The following is a 16,457-nucleotide window of genomic DNA, read 5'->3' as shown; positions in this document are numbered from 1 at the left end:
AGATGTGAGAGCCATATTAAAACAATAAAGTAACGTGATGAGTGCACTTTCCTTTCAATTCCAAATTTCAATACTTAGGCTTTAAAAAGACTAACTTTAGCTCTCTGAAAGAATACTTGGGCTTTAAAGAGACCAACTAGCTCTCTGGAAGAATTCTTAGGCTTTAGAAAGACCGACTTTAGCTATTTGTTCCAATACTTAGGCTCTAAAAAGACCAATTTTAGCTATCTGTTCCAAGGCTTTAAAAGACCGACTTTAGCTATCTGTTCCAATACTTAGGCTTTAAAAAGACCAACTAGCTCTCTGGAAGAATTCTTAGGCTTTAGAAAGACCGACTTTAGCTATTTGTTCTTTGTTCAATACTTACGCTTTAAAAACACCGACTTTAGCTATTTGTTCAATACTTAAAAGTGATGATCCATATCTGTGATCCATATGTCTCTCTCTCTCTCTCACTCACTCTCTCTCACTCTCACACACACCTAACCAGACATAGAGAAACTAACATAAACCGTCACACACACCCTGAGATGACATCACTTATCTGAGGTGCATCAGAATTGAATTATTGATGTTGTCATGGGAGACTTGAAGACACACACACACACACACACACACACACGCACTCACACAGCTTTGTTTCCATACAGATTGTTAGTTTCCCCCGTGTGTCTCATGATGCATGGACTATACAGAGCTGTTTCGTGTGTTTGAGTGTTTAGTGTGTGTGTGTGTGTAGCATGCACTTTTTGCTGGCACTGTGTAGTTGTGTGCATGTTTCAGTATGTACATGTTTTAGCTGATATCCAGCATTCTTGTGTGTGTAATTACTCTGTGTGTGTGTGTGTGTGTGTGTGTGTGTGTGTGTGTGCGCGCGCGCAGTGTTATCCCCCCTCCCCCGGTGTGACTTTTGTAACCGCTTGGATATACAACCTGTTTTGTTTACCTGTGTGGGCGTATTTGTGTGTGTGTATGTGTGTATGTGTGTGTGTGTGTGTGTGCTTTTTGCTAACTCCTCTGTATTATGCAAATTTGTGTGTATTTGAATATGTTTATGGTGGCATTTGTATGTGTGTATGCTTACTGTGTGTGTGCGTACGTGCATGCATGCACGTGTTTGTGTGTGTGTGTGTGTGTGTGTGTGCGCGCGTGTACACACAAGTGTGTGGGTGAGTTTCTTGTATCCTGACCTGTTGTATCCCTGAAAAGAGACGATGTGCTTGATTTGTCTTGGAAGTGATTTGTTCTATTCGGAGGTTGTTGAATAGTCTGAGCGACTAGTTCATTTTCAGTTTTTATATTTAATTTCTCCTTTATTTTATCGGGTAGTCTATCTGAGATCCAGATGTCTTTTTCGAGATAATTACCAAATTTTGATTTTTGAGTGAACTTTTCCATTAAAACGAGCTCTATCTTGGCAGAGCTCTTGGACAAGAGCACAGCAGAGTAATCGCTAACTTTCTCTTGTCTATTTTTTGCTTTCGGCAACATTATCCCTCTGTTGCAGCTGAGCTTTGTGTTTGAGCTGGAGAAAAAAGCCTCCTACCTGATCATAGCCTTATAATGTAAAAGTTTGTGTATTGCAGTTAAAAGCGCTCATGGAACACCTGCGGTTCAATCACAATGTGTGGCCGGAAACAAATGTTGTATAATGGTTGTTCTATTATCAACAGACAGACATGCTTTACTTCTGGACAACAACCCAGCTGTTATTGTCACCTTTAGGATAAGGTGTTCCACATCGGTCTTATATTCCCATATTCCAGATATATGAAACTGTTGAGAAAGACTTTTGTTGAGTTTAGTCTGCTAGTATCGTCTCGTCAGAACACCCTGACCTGAATACAGCAAACTAACAGAGGTGGAGCTGCTCAACTGTTTTTGTCTGCAACACAAAGTACAGGAGTGAATGGAGGAGAGAGACATGAGAGGAGAAAGGAGGCGAGGGAGAGAAGCGAAGAAGAGAGCGAGTCGGTCCGATTAGTTCAGCGTTTGATTCGGTGTTTGCAGGTTTTGCTGTTAAAGCCTGGAGGCATTTCACTCAGCTAGAGACTCTGTAGCTGAACTAGACAGACAGGGACGAGATAGGTAGAGACAAACACGGAGAGGAAGAGAGAGAGAGAGAGAGAGAGAGGCAGAGCGAGAGAGAGAGGAGAGGTGTTTAGTTCAACCAGACTTTCTGTCAGTCTGCGAGACGGGTTCGGAGAATTTCAAAGAAAGTACCGCCGCTTCCTTCACTGTTGGCTTGTTTACTTCGTGTCACCTCTATTGGACTCTGACTGTCTTTACATCCACACAATATTCTGAGTACTGTGATTTATCACTAGGGTTCAACTGGGCTTTTGAAGGCTGATACAGATAGAGATATCTTTGGATTAAAGCTGTCAATAGTCAATATTTTGTGCCGATATTAATTTATTCTCTTCATTGTGCAAAAGCCTCTAAAACTGCATTTAGACCATCATGGGACACTAAAACTAACCTAACTGACGTAACAACCCAGTTTCCTTGGATTATTTGATAGTCATGTTAGGGCGATGAGACCCCGCCTCCTCATGGCTCAACATCAGGTGGAACCAATTGGATCGCCCACCTTTACACTGGGTTTCCTTCATGTAGTTTAAAATGAACTCTGTTTGGCTTGTGCCACAGCTCGCAATGTTGTCATGGAAACACACCACAGCTTCTTCCTTTAACATTTGGACACATGCTGATTTAAAACAATGATAATAATAACAGCAATCAAGGTAAAGGGTTTCCATGTCCAAATAAATGGAGAAATTGAACAGAAAGTTTCAATAAGGTTGCATTAAGCTCATTAGGCAAATCAGACTAGGATGTCTACATAATAATCAAACATATTGATGATGCGTTGACATGGAGCCTAATATTCTATTAATAATCGGAATAATAGCCCAATCAGAATAAAAATGCCTCATGAAACCACCTCAAATTGAATATAATAGCCCCTTCCCAATGTTTTTTTTTTTTTTTTTGAAAAGGCTGACATAAACCTTTGAGAATCTGTTCAATAGTAGAATATCAGAGGCTCATGAAGGCTTAAACTACTTTCTTTGGCTGGAAAACATAATATTTCTGTGCCTGTTCATCCACTTCGAGGAAGTGACGTCAACAAGTTTCCGGACAACAGAACTGGTCTGCGGGTGATGCAACGTCCTGATGCAACTGAACGCCTCCATGCCCATTATTCAACTAGTATTTTTTATTCTGGTTATATGTTCTGCTGCAAGTAAACGCACACCTTATCAGATCACCTTATTTAGTATTCATGCAAGCAATTCATTTGGGATCCTCAGTCGGAGGGAATTCATTCAGAATGCTAAAATATTCTGCATGTAGCCATAGCAAATAACTGACTGGAATATAAAGACTGATTTCCCTGTGGGCATTTCCACCTTATAATTATGCCCTGACTCGGCAGGAATAAAAAATGAATAAGGCCAGCAAAATGCTTTGGTTATTAATCAGTAGGCCATCTTCACAGTCAGGCAAGAGAAGAGAGGTCCAGACCTGCCAACAATATCATGCATGTTGATATCAAAGTAAGCTGGCACAGGTTGTTGCTCTAAAATACGCCAATAGAGGCATTGTTGTTGTTTAACCTAACTGATAAAAAAATGTATAGCTGAGACATGAGATTGGTGTCATTTTCCCAGCCAATCAGTGCTCTTGACTTTGGTCCCTCCCTGTACCATCACCAATTTTCCTGCGTTCTCACTAATGATTTCCAACAGGGAGGGTGGAAAATCCAGTGTGAATTCACAAATAAGTTAACATATGAAACAAAAAATAAGGTTTGTTGTGTTAAGCCCTATTCGCACGGGACTAGTATTACCTGGGGACCTCTAGTAATTTGTAATAATTGCGGAGGTCGTCTGTGATCTTAATCCCGTGCGAATCTGCCATGTCCGTAATTTGTAAAGTGAAAATTCCACCGCAAATTACCTACCATATTTCGCCAAACACAGAGGTCATGTGATAATATTAGTCCCGTGCGAATCGGCATCTCAGTGATTTGAGGTCGTATTTTTTTTTTTTTCAAGGTTTTTTGTTTTCTCCGCGCCTTTTTTCTGCCTCTTTTCCGGTTGAGAATTATTATTACGCAGAGCCTTGACATCATATCCGGGGGATAATGTCAGTAAATTCGAGTAAAATACAGACTTTGCTTATCCCGTGCAAATGCGCCACACGAAACACAGACGTGGGGGGGTAATTTCTAAATCACATGAGGTCCCCAGGTAATACTAGTCCCGTGCGAATAGGGCTTTAGTCGATTAATTAAAGAGTAACTGAACCCCAAACCCAAATATGTGGTATCTATGTGGACATCTAATGGTGAAAAGTAGGGTACTGCACTGGCAATCTGCTATTGGCTGGTCTTTGGTGCCAGGTGATGTCACCTTCTATAGAGTACAACAGGTGGTGACATCATCTGGCACCAAAGATCAGCCAATAGCAGATGGCCAGTTCAGTACCCTACTCTTTAATGATGTTGTGCTAGTAGTTAGCATAATGCTAGCTGATGTGATGAAGCCAATTGCTCAATGGATGTTGATGAATGAATGCAGTTGTTAAGTAAACTTCACTATAGGCTAGCTAATGTTCTTGTGTGACAGGTAAGCAACGTTAGCTAGCTGTTATCTTAATGCAGTTGTGGTTTGTTTAGAGTGTGGGAATGACCAATGTGTAGCAGTGCCTATTTAGTGTTGTAGAAATGAGAGCCAATCGTGTATACAGGATATGTAATGAATGAGTTGTTTTAGCGATGCCTTGCTTTGAAGAGCCAAGTCTGACAGAAGGCTGTAGAACCCAAATACAACTGTCACCTGAACTCTGTGTTCGTCTCAGCTAAGTAAAACTGACAAACCGTAATCATATGTGTCAGCTGGAAGGGGGGGAAAGTCCAAATGGTTTAACAGACTATTCTTATCTTATTTTTCAAACTAAGTCGAACTTGGGTAGTCAGGCCTGCGTTCCACTGATTGGAGCTAGAGAAGAAGGATAAGAAGAGAGTGAGGGAGAAAGAGGGAGAGAAAGATGTCTTGCTGCAACAGCCTAAATGTCTGTTTTAGTGCTAGGGAGAAATGATGGAGAGATTTCTAGAGAAATGAAAAGAAACGTGTAGAAAGATGAGGGAGAGGGAGAAAGGAAAAGAGGAAAAGACAGAGAAATGTCTGCAAAATTTCGAAACCACTGAGTCAGAAATCCATCGCAGTGTTGTTAAAGAGACAATTTTAATTAAGAGAACTGAGAACATTGCCGTTTTACTATCTGTGACATGCAGGCATATGGAAAAACGGCAACGTCAGTTCTCTTAAAATTGCAATTTCATTGTATTTCTTTGAGTAATATAATTGAATTTGCCATTACATGATGATCTGAACAGTTTATGATGTTTTCCTTAGCACTACTGTATTCTTTGATCACGGCAGATCAGTACCATTTTTGCGATGGCTCCAATTCTGAAAATGTTCAGTACATTAAACTGTACACGCAAACCAATTTTGGTGCTTTTACAAATATTAACAATTTGGCCAATTTCTGACCTATTTCACCTGGACTACATGAAATATAAAAAGATATCAACACTATTATGACTGTAATTCCTAGAGTGGTCAAAGCACATGCGCCAAAACTAGATAGCTGGAATAAGATTTAATTTTCTTCTTTTGAGTTTATTGGTTCGGACTTTTCCACGGTATTGTGAACGTAAACTAGACCCGTGTTTGCTATTGGCCAGTCTTCCGGAGAAGGCCCGCCCCTTTTTCTATTTTCCTGTTTTGTTTTGTTTTGTTTTTTTCTTGTGTGTTTTCTGGTCTATTCTGTTGTCTGCCATTTCTGTTTAATAGCTGGATGTTAGTTCTTTAGAGTTACAATAATAAAAAGTTTCAACCCCCAGGTCAACCGAGCTCCCCTATAGGCCAGTGTTCTGGTGCTCTTTAATCTGATTGGTGTGTCTGTTTGTCACGCAGGAGGAAGCAGCCAAACCAAAGATCCTTTCCTCGCAGAGATTGTCGCCTAAGTGGTGTTTCCTTGACTGTAAGTACAACACATAGTTCATCATTTACACAATTACTATTTCCACTTTCTGGACTCTTATTGCCCTCCACTTCCTCAGCTCCTTCTTGTCTTCTTTCCTGAATGCTGGTTCATTCTCCCCTCTCTGCCCTCCTAAATGATGTCTCTGTTAGGTGTCTTTTCAGTAGACATTTTCTCGTTTTCTATGATTCCCTGTTGATCCCAGAGGGGGAAATATGTCAGCGTGGCAATGATATTGCAATTTTAAGAGAACCGTGAACGTTGGCGTCTTAGTATCAGTGACAATCAGACATATGGGAAAATGGCAATGTTCTCGCTTCTCTTAAAATTTCTATTTCACTATATTTCTGTAAATCATTGTGTTTGCCTTTACATGATGATCTGAACATTTCATGAGGCTTTCCTTAGCACTATTGTATACCTTGGCCATCAGACTTTTTCTTTTTTCAGTCCTATCATAGTCTGTTCAGCAGATATGGAGGAAAATCCATTGGCTGGTAGTGGAGGAAAGAAAAATTCAAGTTATCAAACTTCTTTGTCCAACTCCAGTGGCTTGCAATGGCTTTCACTCTTTTCACAGCGTTAGTTCTAGACCTGGGAACCTATCGGTGCCATATACATTTTTAGCACTGATATTGATTTTAAGGCATCAGACAGTATTAAAGGTAATACAATGCTTCAGCATGTTGGATTCTTATAATGGAGCAATCATTTCCTAGTCTGTCGATTTTGACAGAATCAATAAACTGAGTGTAGTTGGACTTCTGCTTAGAAAAGCCAGTGGATAAATGTTAAACAGAAACTATTTCACTCAATCACATATCAAATGTGCTTTCATTTAACGCAGTATTAGAAACTATATTGATATCAAAAAACTACACATAATTCCATCTATTGACTTGGCAGAAATTTCAATTTGGTGTTGACCTTACCTCTTAGATCCCAGTCCCTCCAGAATGCATACGGTACTGCACTGGCCATCTGCTATTGGCTGGTCTTTGGTGCCAGGTGATGTCACCTTCTATAGAGTACAACAGGTGGTGACATCACCTGGTACCAAAGATCAGCCAATAGCAGATGGCCAGTTCAGTACCCTACTTTTCACCAGTAGATGTCAGGCTTCACCACAGATTTGAGTGGGGTTTAGTTACTCTTTAAGCGTTGAAAACTTGTTTTAGAAAACTGCATTTTAGATGGATTTAGAAAAAGTTTGAAGTCATATGTAGTGAATATCAAACATTTTCACACCCTTTCAAATGTTCTAGTGTTTATACCCACCTATACTGGCATTTTCAACTGCTAAATAATGGAGGACTCTGAAGGCTAAAAAGCCTTGGCAAATGCCAAAGCAGTATTAGAATTACAGTATTTTGCATCGTCATATATTGCCTCTTCACTAGACATTTCTGTTGGATCTGACTTTGTGTCAACCAATGTAAGTTGTGCCAGTCAATGTGGCAATTCCTCAGTCGCCAACAGAGGGGGCTAAAAGTCAGAGATTACCTAATGCCCCTTTAAATCAGATTTTTACCACTTTCATGTGGATATAGTAACCGGCAAAATCAAGTTAAAAAAGGTTACTCATATCTGATAATGTATTAAAAATGGAAACGGGGTTGTAATTTTTAATGTAATATATAACCAATCACTTTCCAAAGAATGTGCAAAGCCAATTTGTCTTTGCCTGAAATCAATTGAAGTGATTTTAATTGGAATTTAAAACTAGGATTTCGCCAAAGTTTTCTTTGTTGTGTCTGTCGGTGTTCAGAGGCAAACATGGGCAACAATGAACTAACACAAGATCTTGGAACACAGTGAAGTGTTTGGCACATACAAATACAACAAAAAGTACATCCATGTACTTTTTCTTGAGAATTATGATGTGTGGAATTTGAAAAGCTGAATATACATTGCCCGTCAAAAGTTTGGGGACACCTCTTTGAATGTATTATGTTTTTCATTATATTAAAGCCATTTTCATCTAAAGGGTTATGCTTAAATGCTTGAAATTTGTTTCTTAGACAAATATAAATAGCGAAGTTGATGCCTATGTATGAATTTCTTTCCAAAGCCTTTGCCTTTCCATCAAGGCAAAGGGCGGCTACTTTAAATAATCTAAAATATAAGATGGTTTTGATTTGTTTAACACTTTTTTGGTCACTGCATAACTCCATTTGTGTTATTTCATAGTTTTGATGTCTTTCCTATTATTCTAAAATGTGCAAAATAGTAAAAATAAAGAAAAATGTGGTGTCCTCAAACTTTTGAGGGGCAGTGTAAATGGCAAAATTTTATTAAAAAAAAAAATCCTCAATATCACAAAGACGCTTTTATGTTCTCTGGAAGCTGAAAATGTAAAAATGTATTTCAATATATCACGGCCTGTCGTGGATTATGGATTAATTACTTGTCCCTACCTACAGTGTGTGCGGTGTATCACTGCAGTAGCCATGTAATAAGCAGAATAATGCTCAGTGAGCCTCCGCTTGGCGTCGGGGTCTTGATTCAGCCTGTCGGGGTTTATTTTGTGATAATGACCAGCTTGCTGTAGATTATCCCTTACATAACACCGTGCCTAATACTAATCAATTCTTGAAAGAGTCTTTTTTCACATTCAAGAAGTCTATTTATTCGCTTCAACCCAGCTGATGGAAATACACCTAATTCACATGTTATTTTTTGCGACATTTCAAAAAATGTGCATAAAATTTGCTTGACTGACTGTAGCAATGACATTAGCATGGAAACATTGCTTATGAGATTAACAATTTACCCACCCACTTGGTATACCTTGCAGGTTAAAACAAATGGCAAGAAGCATTCTCATTTCTATTGGACCAGGTCTGGTTCAGGTTTCCATCTGTCATCAGAGAAAACAGTTAGAATACGGATTCTTTCATAACTCCTCTCTTCTTCACTATTCTGTTCTGTTCTCCAGTCTCTGATGTGAAGCTCCGAGCTCCCTGTAGTAATGTTTTTAGGTCACGCACACACACTCACACACACACACACACACACAGTCTATTTCTTTCTCTCATTCACACGCACACACAGAGATTCATTACGTATTTCCTTCAGGATACACATGCTGTCTCTCTTTCTTGCGCACACACACAAGAGACAGAGTGAGGCAGTATGTATACCCTTGAGACATATACAGGTAATTAATATGTGTGTGTGTGTGTGTGTGTGTGTGAGAGAGAGAGAGAGAAGAGAGAGAGAAAGTGAGAGTGAGTGATTCTTCAGAGTATATCCCAATATAGACCAGGCCTTGACTAGTTAATCTGCTCCACAGTGTTACCTTGGTGTGTATGTGCATATAAATATGTTAATTCAGAATTTCTTTCTTTAACAAAGATTACTATGTGCGGCGGGTGTTGAATATCAAATATAAACAAAACAACACAAAGTACGAAAAAAGAAAAACATTAAAACAGCAAAAAAGACATAAACTAACATCAGCAAGTGTGTGATGAATCTAAACTTAACAGTGAAATTCCCCTAACGCTATAACTGCTAAGTGACATTTGGTGGCATTTGGGGAGTAGGCAAGTAACCACAGCTACTGCCACTTAACTAGTTCAGCCACCAATTAATTGAGTGGATGACAGAGTGGGTGATTGCCTGTTAACAGGATTAACCGCACAGCTCTCTCCTCTGTCTTCCTCAAACACTTCTCCCATCTTTTGTCTCTCTCTGTCTGCCTTGTTAGTCAACTAGCTGTTGTCATCTTGTTATATAGCTACAGATCTCTGCTCAATTCCACCAAGACTCTACTCAAACACGTGTGTGTATGTGTGTGTGTGTGTGTGTGTGTGTGTGTGTGTGAGAGGGTGCTTGTGAAAGTATGTAACATTATGAAAGAAATCAAGCCTCTATAGTAGAAGCATGTTTTTCCTGAGTGATATTTTTGGTAAGCAGCTGCTGTATGTAATGACAGAACTATGCCTTGTGTTATTTAGAGTGACCTATGCAGAAAGCTGATTGGATGTTGGAGGCCTGTGTCTGCTTGCATTTCTGCTCTAACTTGTGCCTACATAATAACAAGTGAAAATTTGCTTAGTGATAGTTCTATGCTCGCCAGCTTTGAGTATCTTGGCTATTAATGTACCAAGTGCAAGTCATTTTTCTATGACAGTCATGGATACAGACAATATCTCTAATCTTTGAGCAACACCACTTACTGAGAGGAATAGAAATGTGTTACATGTCATTAATGTACAGTCTTAACATTATGACTACTGAGTGGCTAGGTTAATAGGTTGAGTATGGAGAACAACAACGCTTAATGTAATTTATTATAATATAATTGAAATGTAAAGATTATTGTGAGCAAGTGAAAAATACATTAGCGCTAGTTCCATGCTAGCTAGCTGTGAGCATCTTGGCTAACAAGCGGTCTATATTACTGCAAAGCCAACAATGGTGACGGGCTACAGCTAACGCTAACCAAGCTGAACACTTACAAAACCATACAAAACAACAGTCGCAACATTTTCAAGTTTTGAAAAGCCTTCTGAAAATATAGCAAAAATCCAATCACCAATAATAGCTCAGTACTACAACTTAACAAGTGACGTTACTGCTAAAATGCCCTCATCAAGGCCTACTATGTAACGTTACAACCTCAACAGTGGATTAAGCCCGCTTACAACGAAGAAATCCAACAAACAATATGCAAAACCTAAATCAAACAAACAAGTAAAATGACACAACTGACCTTATCTGGAAACCAGAGAACTTAAAATTAATCTTCTACTGGCTAGCCAAAAACTTCCACAAGCAATTTGAATTGTAGAGAAATGTGAAATGGAAAAATTAATCATCCGAAGCAACTGCAGTGAAAACTAGTGTCAGCAGGAGCAGTAACTGGCTGTCTGCTCCGTAAACAGACAGAGATAGGTCTAACAGACTGGGAAACTCCACCATACCAAGCAGCATTAGGCTTTTTAATAGATAAAGTTAAATTGTTTCGATTGAATTGTTTGTTTTGTTGGTGTTGTTTTTAACTGAACTGAGCTGTTTAATAGCTTGTTTAAAATATACAATTTTAAAATATTGTCTGTTTGAACTTGAACTGTACATTCTACATAATTCAATCTTGTATTGTAAGTCAAAATGTTAATAAGCTCTATGTCAGACATGGCAGTTGAACAAGGACCTAATGAAAATCCTACAGTCTCTTATATCAGCACAAGCACAAGTTGTTAATATTATCACCCCTTTAAATACCATCCTACCCTAAGAAATGTAATATTACTTTTGAAATTAGTAATGAGTAATACAGTATAATATGTTTTTTTGTGTAACAAGCCCAGCACTGGACAGTATATGTCTGAGCATTGCAGCCACTGTATTTTTTCTAGTTTCTCCCTTCTATTTATCTTGTGTTTTTTGTGTACAACCACAACAGCAGTTTTATTTCTGGTCTTGTAAGATGTCATATACAATACAAATATAAGTCAAACAAAGTAATGCATTTAGTGATGAGGCAAAAGAACAGGCAGTAAGCTATTGATCCTGTTATTTTTTTTTTTTTAATAAACTGTGATAAAACAAGTGCATCAGAAAACAAGACCAACTCTCTGCTGTCTGATGAAAAGTTTTTTTTTCCAAAAAGTTAGCTTTTCAGCATGTAAGAATAAACAACAGCCCTATATTCAGGTCTGTGCCCATTGTTTTTAAATGGTAAAATACTTTAAGTTTGAACTGTTTTGTGAATTTGAAATGGTTTCTGAGGTCATGAAACCTATTCGGCAAATAAAGGATACCAGTACCAATACCAGTACCAAGTTTGTGCCTATGGAGTACCCTCTCCTTTCCATTCTTCCTATAGTCAGCATAGTTGGAGTTGTCAGGGTCGATTTCCTCCCTTCAGAAGAAGCCATTTGCTGCCATTCATTCTTGTACAGTATGAAAAACAACTCCCAGAGAGCGAGATAATCCATTGCAGTAAACATGAAGCCAAACTTTATGTTTTCTCCTTATTCCAATGAGTCGAGGCTGAGTCGAGTGTTTTCATCTCAGCGCTGCGTTATGCTCCGCTCTGCTCCGCTCTGCTTCCTGTCAATCACCTGACACCCACAGGAAGAAATGGAAGTCTCCTCCAGGAAATAATCCCTCAGCAACATGTCGCCTTACAAACTTTACTGTCACATCCACGGCTTTTTATTTAGGGCGTCTTTGTTACCCGGGACAGCAGTTCATTTCAAACTAGGTTTGACAGTGTGAAGTTAAAAACGGCGAAAAACAAGTAAATGTTAAAAAATCTAATTATATACAGCATGCATTGCAAAAAAATAAATGTAAACTAAAGGTAACCAGTAGTAAGTGGGCCATAACTGTAAGCGACAGCGGTATTCTCCTTTAAATCTCCTAAATTCAAGTGACAAGGTTTTCAGATATCACAGTTATATTTCCAGTTTGATGGTTCACAATATCTTTCTGTTTCTCTCTCTCTCTCCAGCTACAACGGCAGATCGTTTCTACAGGATAGACAGAGCACAGGTGAGCTCGTGTCTGTTTGATTTTCTAATCTGTCTGTGCTCATCTACACTGGATATCCCCTGTCTAGACTAGGTCAAAATCAACTTAAGCAAGAAAACTTCAGGAAGAAAGGACCCTGGCTTTACATTATGGGCAGAGAAGGGGATCGGTAAAGTTATACTTTCTACTTTTGGAGGTTCGCAGAGGTACAATATTCCTGCAAATCATTTCTTTAAATATCTACAACTTAGGAGCGATATCTCAGCAGCACAGAAGCAGTCTGTTCAGAAACCACCTTCACCCAGGCTGGTGATTCTAAATCAATCCTCTGGCTGAGGTCAGGTTTCCTTTATATACAGTACATAGTGTTCTTGTAGATAAATCAGACGAATCATCAGAGAGTAAACAACCTGCATGGTGTTATGTTTAAATGCAGAAATTGCAAAAGAGGATTAGGAGACAGTATGCTATGATGCACAATGCCCTCCCTCCTTGCTATACCGATTTGATGATAGCACTCCAGACCTATGTATAAAGTTTAGAACCAGGTACACTGTTCCACTGCTTATGGGAATGTCCAGAGGTCCAAAAGTTTTGGAAAAGTGTAATACATATAATATCTCAGACTGTTTATGCTGAAGTACCTCTTTGTCCAGGCCTTTGTATCCTTGGGTTATTTCCTGAAGAACCTCATCTCTCTAGTGCTAATATTAACACGATTAGTCTAAGCCTTCTCCAGGCCAAACACCCTTGCTGTCCAATGGAAGAAGACAGACATACCAACAGTTGGTCAATGGCTGAAAAGTCTTTCTAGTTGCCTGACCATGGAGAAAAGAAATTGACATTTGTTACCAAAGGAAAGCCAGAGAAATTTCTTGAAATCTGGGGACAATTCAGTAACTTCAAGGAAAGTGACTCACTGAGAACAATTTTGTGTACCTAAGATAACAAGTGTAGCGTGTGTGTGTGTGTGTATGTACTGTATGTATACATATTTTTTTTCATTTCCTTTTCCTTTTTCGAGCGGGACCTTTTTCTTTTTTTTTAGATCTTTCACATGTCGTTTTTCTTTTTCTCCATCTTGTCAAACTAACTGCAAACGCAAATAAATATATTTTACAACAAAACAAAATCAATGTTAGTTATTAACCTCCTACAATCAACACATGAAAGATTCAAGAGTCAAATATGTTTCACTCTACCTCTCAGTTTTTGTTCAGACTCATAAAATGTCTCCTTTGATCCTTCAGAAGTACAGAGCTTTTACCTTTTAGCTCTAAACTTTAGGAGAGTGTGAAATCAAAGCATCTCCTCTGTCAGCTTTTCATAAGCATCATAGTGCAGAAATTAATGTTCTCTGAGTTATTACTGATTTCCTGATCTGTGTGTTAATTAGTAACATCTAAACTACGTATCAGAGATCTCCCTGCGCTCTTCCTGGATCCTGAGCTGGATATTGTATTATGATTATTATTATTATTAATATTACTAGGTTATCACTAATAGTGCATATTATTATGTCTTTGTTGAATACTCAATTCTGATTGGCCAGTGAACACATTCTGAGGTTCTGTTACTTGCTTTTTTGTGACCAATATTTTATTTTTTATTTTATATTTTTGTTGACATATGCAATATACAGTACATTGCTATCACATTGCTACCACTTATGGTGGAACCAGAATAAAACAAAACTAATGTAAAGGTATAAATATAGGAATAATTAAGTAAACAATAAGTAAGTAAACAAGTAAGTATATAGATAGATATAGAACATTAAATAAACAGCAGAATAATCCTAAAAATAAAAGAATAACTAAATGGTTAGGAACAACGTTGAGGTCTGTTATTTCTGAATAACAGACTGCTGTTTCACATCTAATCATATCGCTGCAGTCAAGAAGTCTGATCCATTTTGTTGATTTCTAAGCAAATTAACTGCCGATGTCTTGTGCCATAAAGACGTTACACCTTGGGTACTGCAGACAAACACTCAGCTAACCGAGGTTAGAAACATGGAAGATTTTTCCAATATTTTCATTTGTTTGGAAAGGACAAAACTTTTGATTGCTGGTCAGAAGCTGAATGGCAATCTTACGGGATATGTTTATGTTGCTACAGTTACAGTTATGCTACAGCGTAGCCATATATGCTAGCTACAGATGTTTCTATGGTTACAGTTCTGCTACAATGTAGCTATGGATCAGATGTTTCTATGGTTACAGTCCTGCTGAACTGTGTTTTTTGGTGGAATCTTGTGAAGTAGTTTATCATGTAATAAAATCATTTTAAATCAATATTTTGTGTCAAATGATTGTAATGCTCTGCAAGCCTCTGCTTTGTATCGGGGTCTTGATTCATCCTTACTTTGTGATAATGACCGGCTTGCTGTACATTATACCTTACACTGTCCCTTATCTTATGTTTTATTAGGAACATCTAAACTACGTATCCGAAATCTCCCAGGAAGAGCTCTTTATCCTGGACCCTGAGCTGGTTGTCATGACGACGGTAGGCACGTCCCCCTCGGCCATGCCTGACCTGGTTAACCCCACCTCCAGCCAGGTAAACGCCAGGTAGGTAAATCACAGACACACTTGCTTCAGTGCTGGATATATATTTTAGCAATGTGCTTTTTCTTTTTTAGGTGGACCTGAGAAAGGGCCTCGAACCCTGGATGTCACCACTCATTTAACCCTAACCCTAACCTTTACCCCATAACTTTACCCTGCTTCCCCAACCTATCACCCCTTACCCTAACCACACCACTTCCACTGTGAGGCAGGGAACCCTATGGAACTTACTTAATTTGTTTGAAAGTAGCTAAGGAATTAGGCAAAAAATGGCAAAGTTATACACCAATGCAGTGGAACCCGTTCCATTGCTGCCATGCAGCTATATTTGTAATGTTATATTTAATTAAGTAACCAGGTTAAGATGGGAATTCTCTCTGCATATAAATATAGCCAGTGAGATGAAAGCCTGTGTAGCAGTGGTATACCACACGGAGTAAAGTGTGGTGTTGTGGATCCACTCAGCTCCAGGCAAAACCCTAGTGCTCTAATCCCTGAACGCTGGGTCAACTGTTTAGTCTCCCTCAGTATTTGACCCCTGTCAAGCCGCCAGTTTGTTTTGCTGACTCCTGTCTTGTGGTGTTTGCTGATGTCATCATCTGCTGTGCGTCCCACAGTTCTTTATGTTCAACCCATCCCTTGTTTTCTGACCTTTAGGGAAAGCCCCTCCAATCAGACCTCCAATCAAGTCTTTGCCTACCCAGCTGCCTCCTCTTCCTCCCCCACATCGTCACCCTCCATTCCCAGGTAAACACACACAGGCTATGCTAAATGCTTTTGACTGCAGCTCTCGCAAGGATTCATCGCTTCATGAAATATGTATACACTTGTTATGGTAATTTTTACCTACTGACTAGTGTGTGTATGACTCCAAAACCAACATTATACTAGAGAGGCAGTACCTGCAATGTCTACCTAGCATCAGACCAAGAACTGTAAGATCTGACCAAACCTCTAAGATTACACCATGGAGACCCAGGAAGTTAAGAAGTAGTGTAACTGTTGAGACACAAGCATAGCTATAATGTTGGCTTTACATAGACTTACAATGGAGACCCAGGAGTTAGACATATGTAGCGTAGCTGTAATATTGATGTAATGTATTTAATTTAGGTGTAGTGTGCATGTAATGTGCACGTAGCATTGACTCAGAGTGTAAATGACGCATGCGTTACACCTACGCTACACTAGATGTTCAGGCATTTATGCGTTAGGGAATATTGGCACTTTGATAGTTTTTTCCTTAGAAACGTGATGGCTGAAAAATAGCCTAACCACAAGGTCAACTAGAAGGGCACTCGGAGAGCACAGACCTCTGCCAAGGTTAGTGCTATTATT

At 38.9% G+C, this 16,457-nt stretch overlaps 1 protein-coding gene across 4 annotated transcripts in view; it reads left to right on the top strand.

Moving 5' to 3' along the window:
- Window positions 1-16,457, top strand: part of dgkza (diacylglycerol kinase, zeta a) — a 116,153-nt gene that overhangs the window by 73,072 nt on the left and 26,624 nt on the right. For all 4 annotated transcript variants that reach the window (XM_078291039.1, XM_078291040.1, XM_071916769.2 and 1 more), the window contains 4 exons: window positions 5,994-6,060; window positions 12,527-12,567; window positions 14,980-15,122; window positions 15,777-15,866. In XM_078291039.1, the coding sequence (XP_078147165.1) occupies window positions 5,994-6,060; window positions 12,527-12,567; window positions 14,980-15,122; window positions 15,777-15,866 (341 nt within the window). The remainder of the gene's footprint in view (window positions 1-5,993; window positions 6,061-12,526; window positions 12,568-14,979; window positions 15,123-15,776; window positions 15,867-16,457) is intronic.

Source organism: Centroberyx gerrardi, chromosome 21, assembly GCF_048128805.1.
Source record: "Centroberyx gerrardi isolate f3 chromosome 21, fCenGer3.hap1.cur.20231027, whole genome shotgun sequence".
NCBI lineage: Eukaryota > Metazoa > Chordata > Actinopteri > Beryciformes > Berycidae > Centroberyx > Centroberyx gerrardi.
The sequence above is the reverse complement of the archived record's forward strand: the minus strand, read 5'-3'. Positions and strand labels throughout refer to the sequence as shown.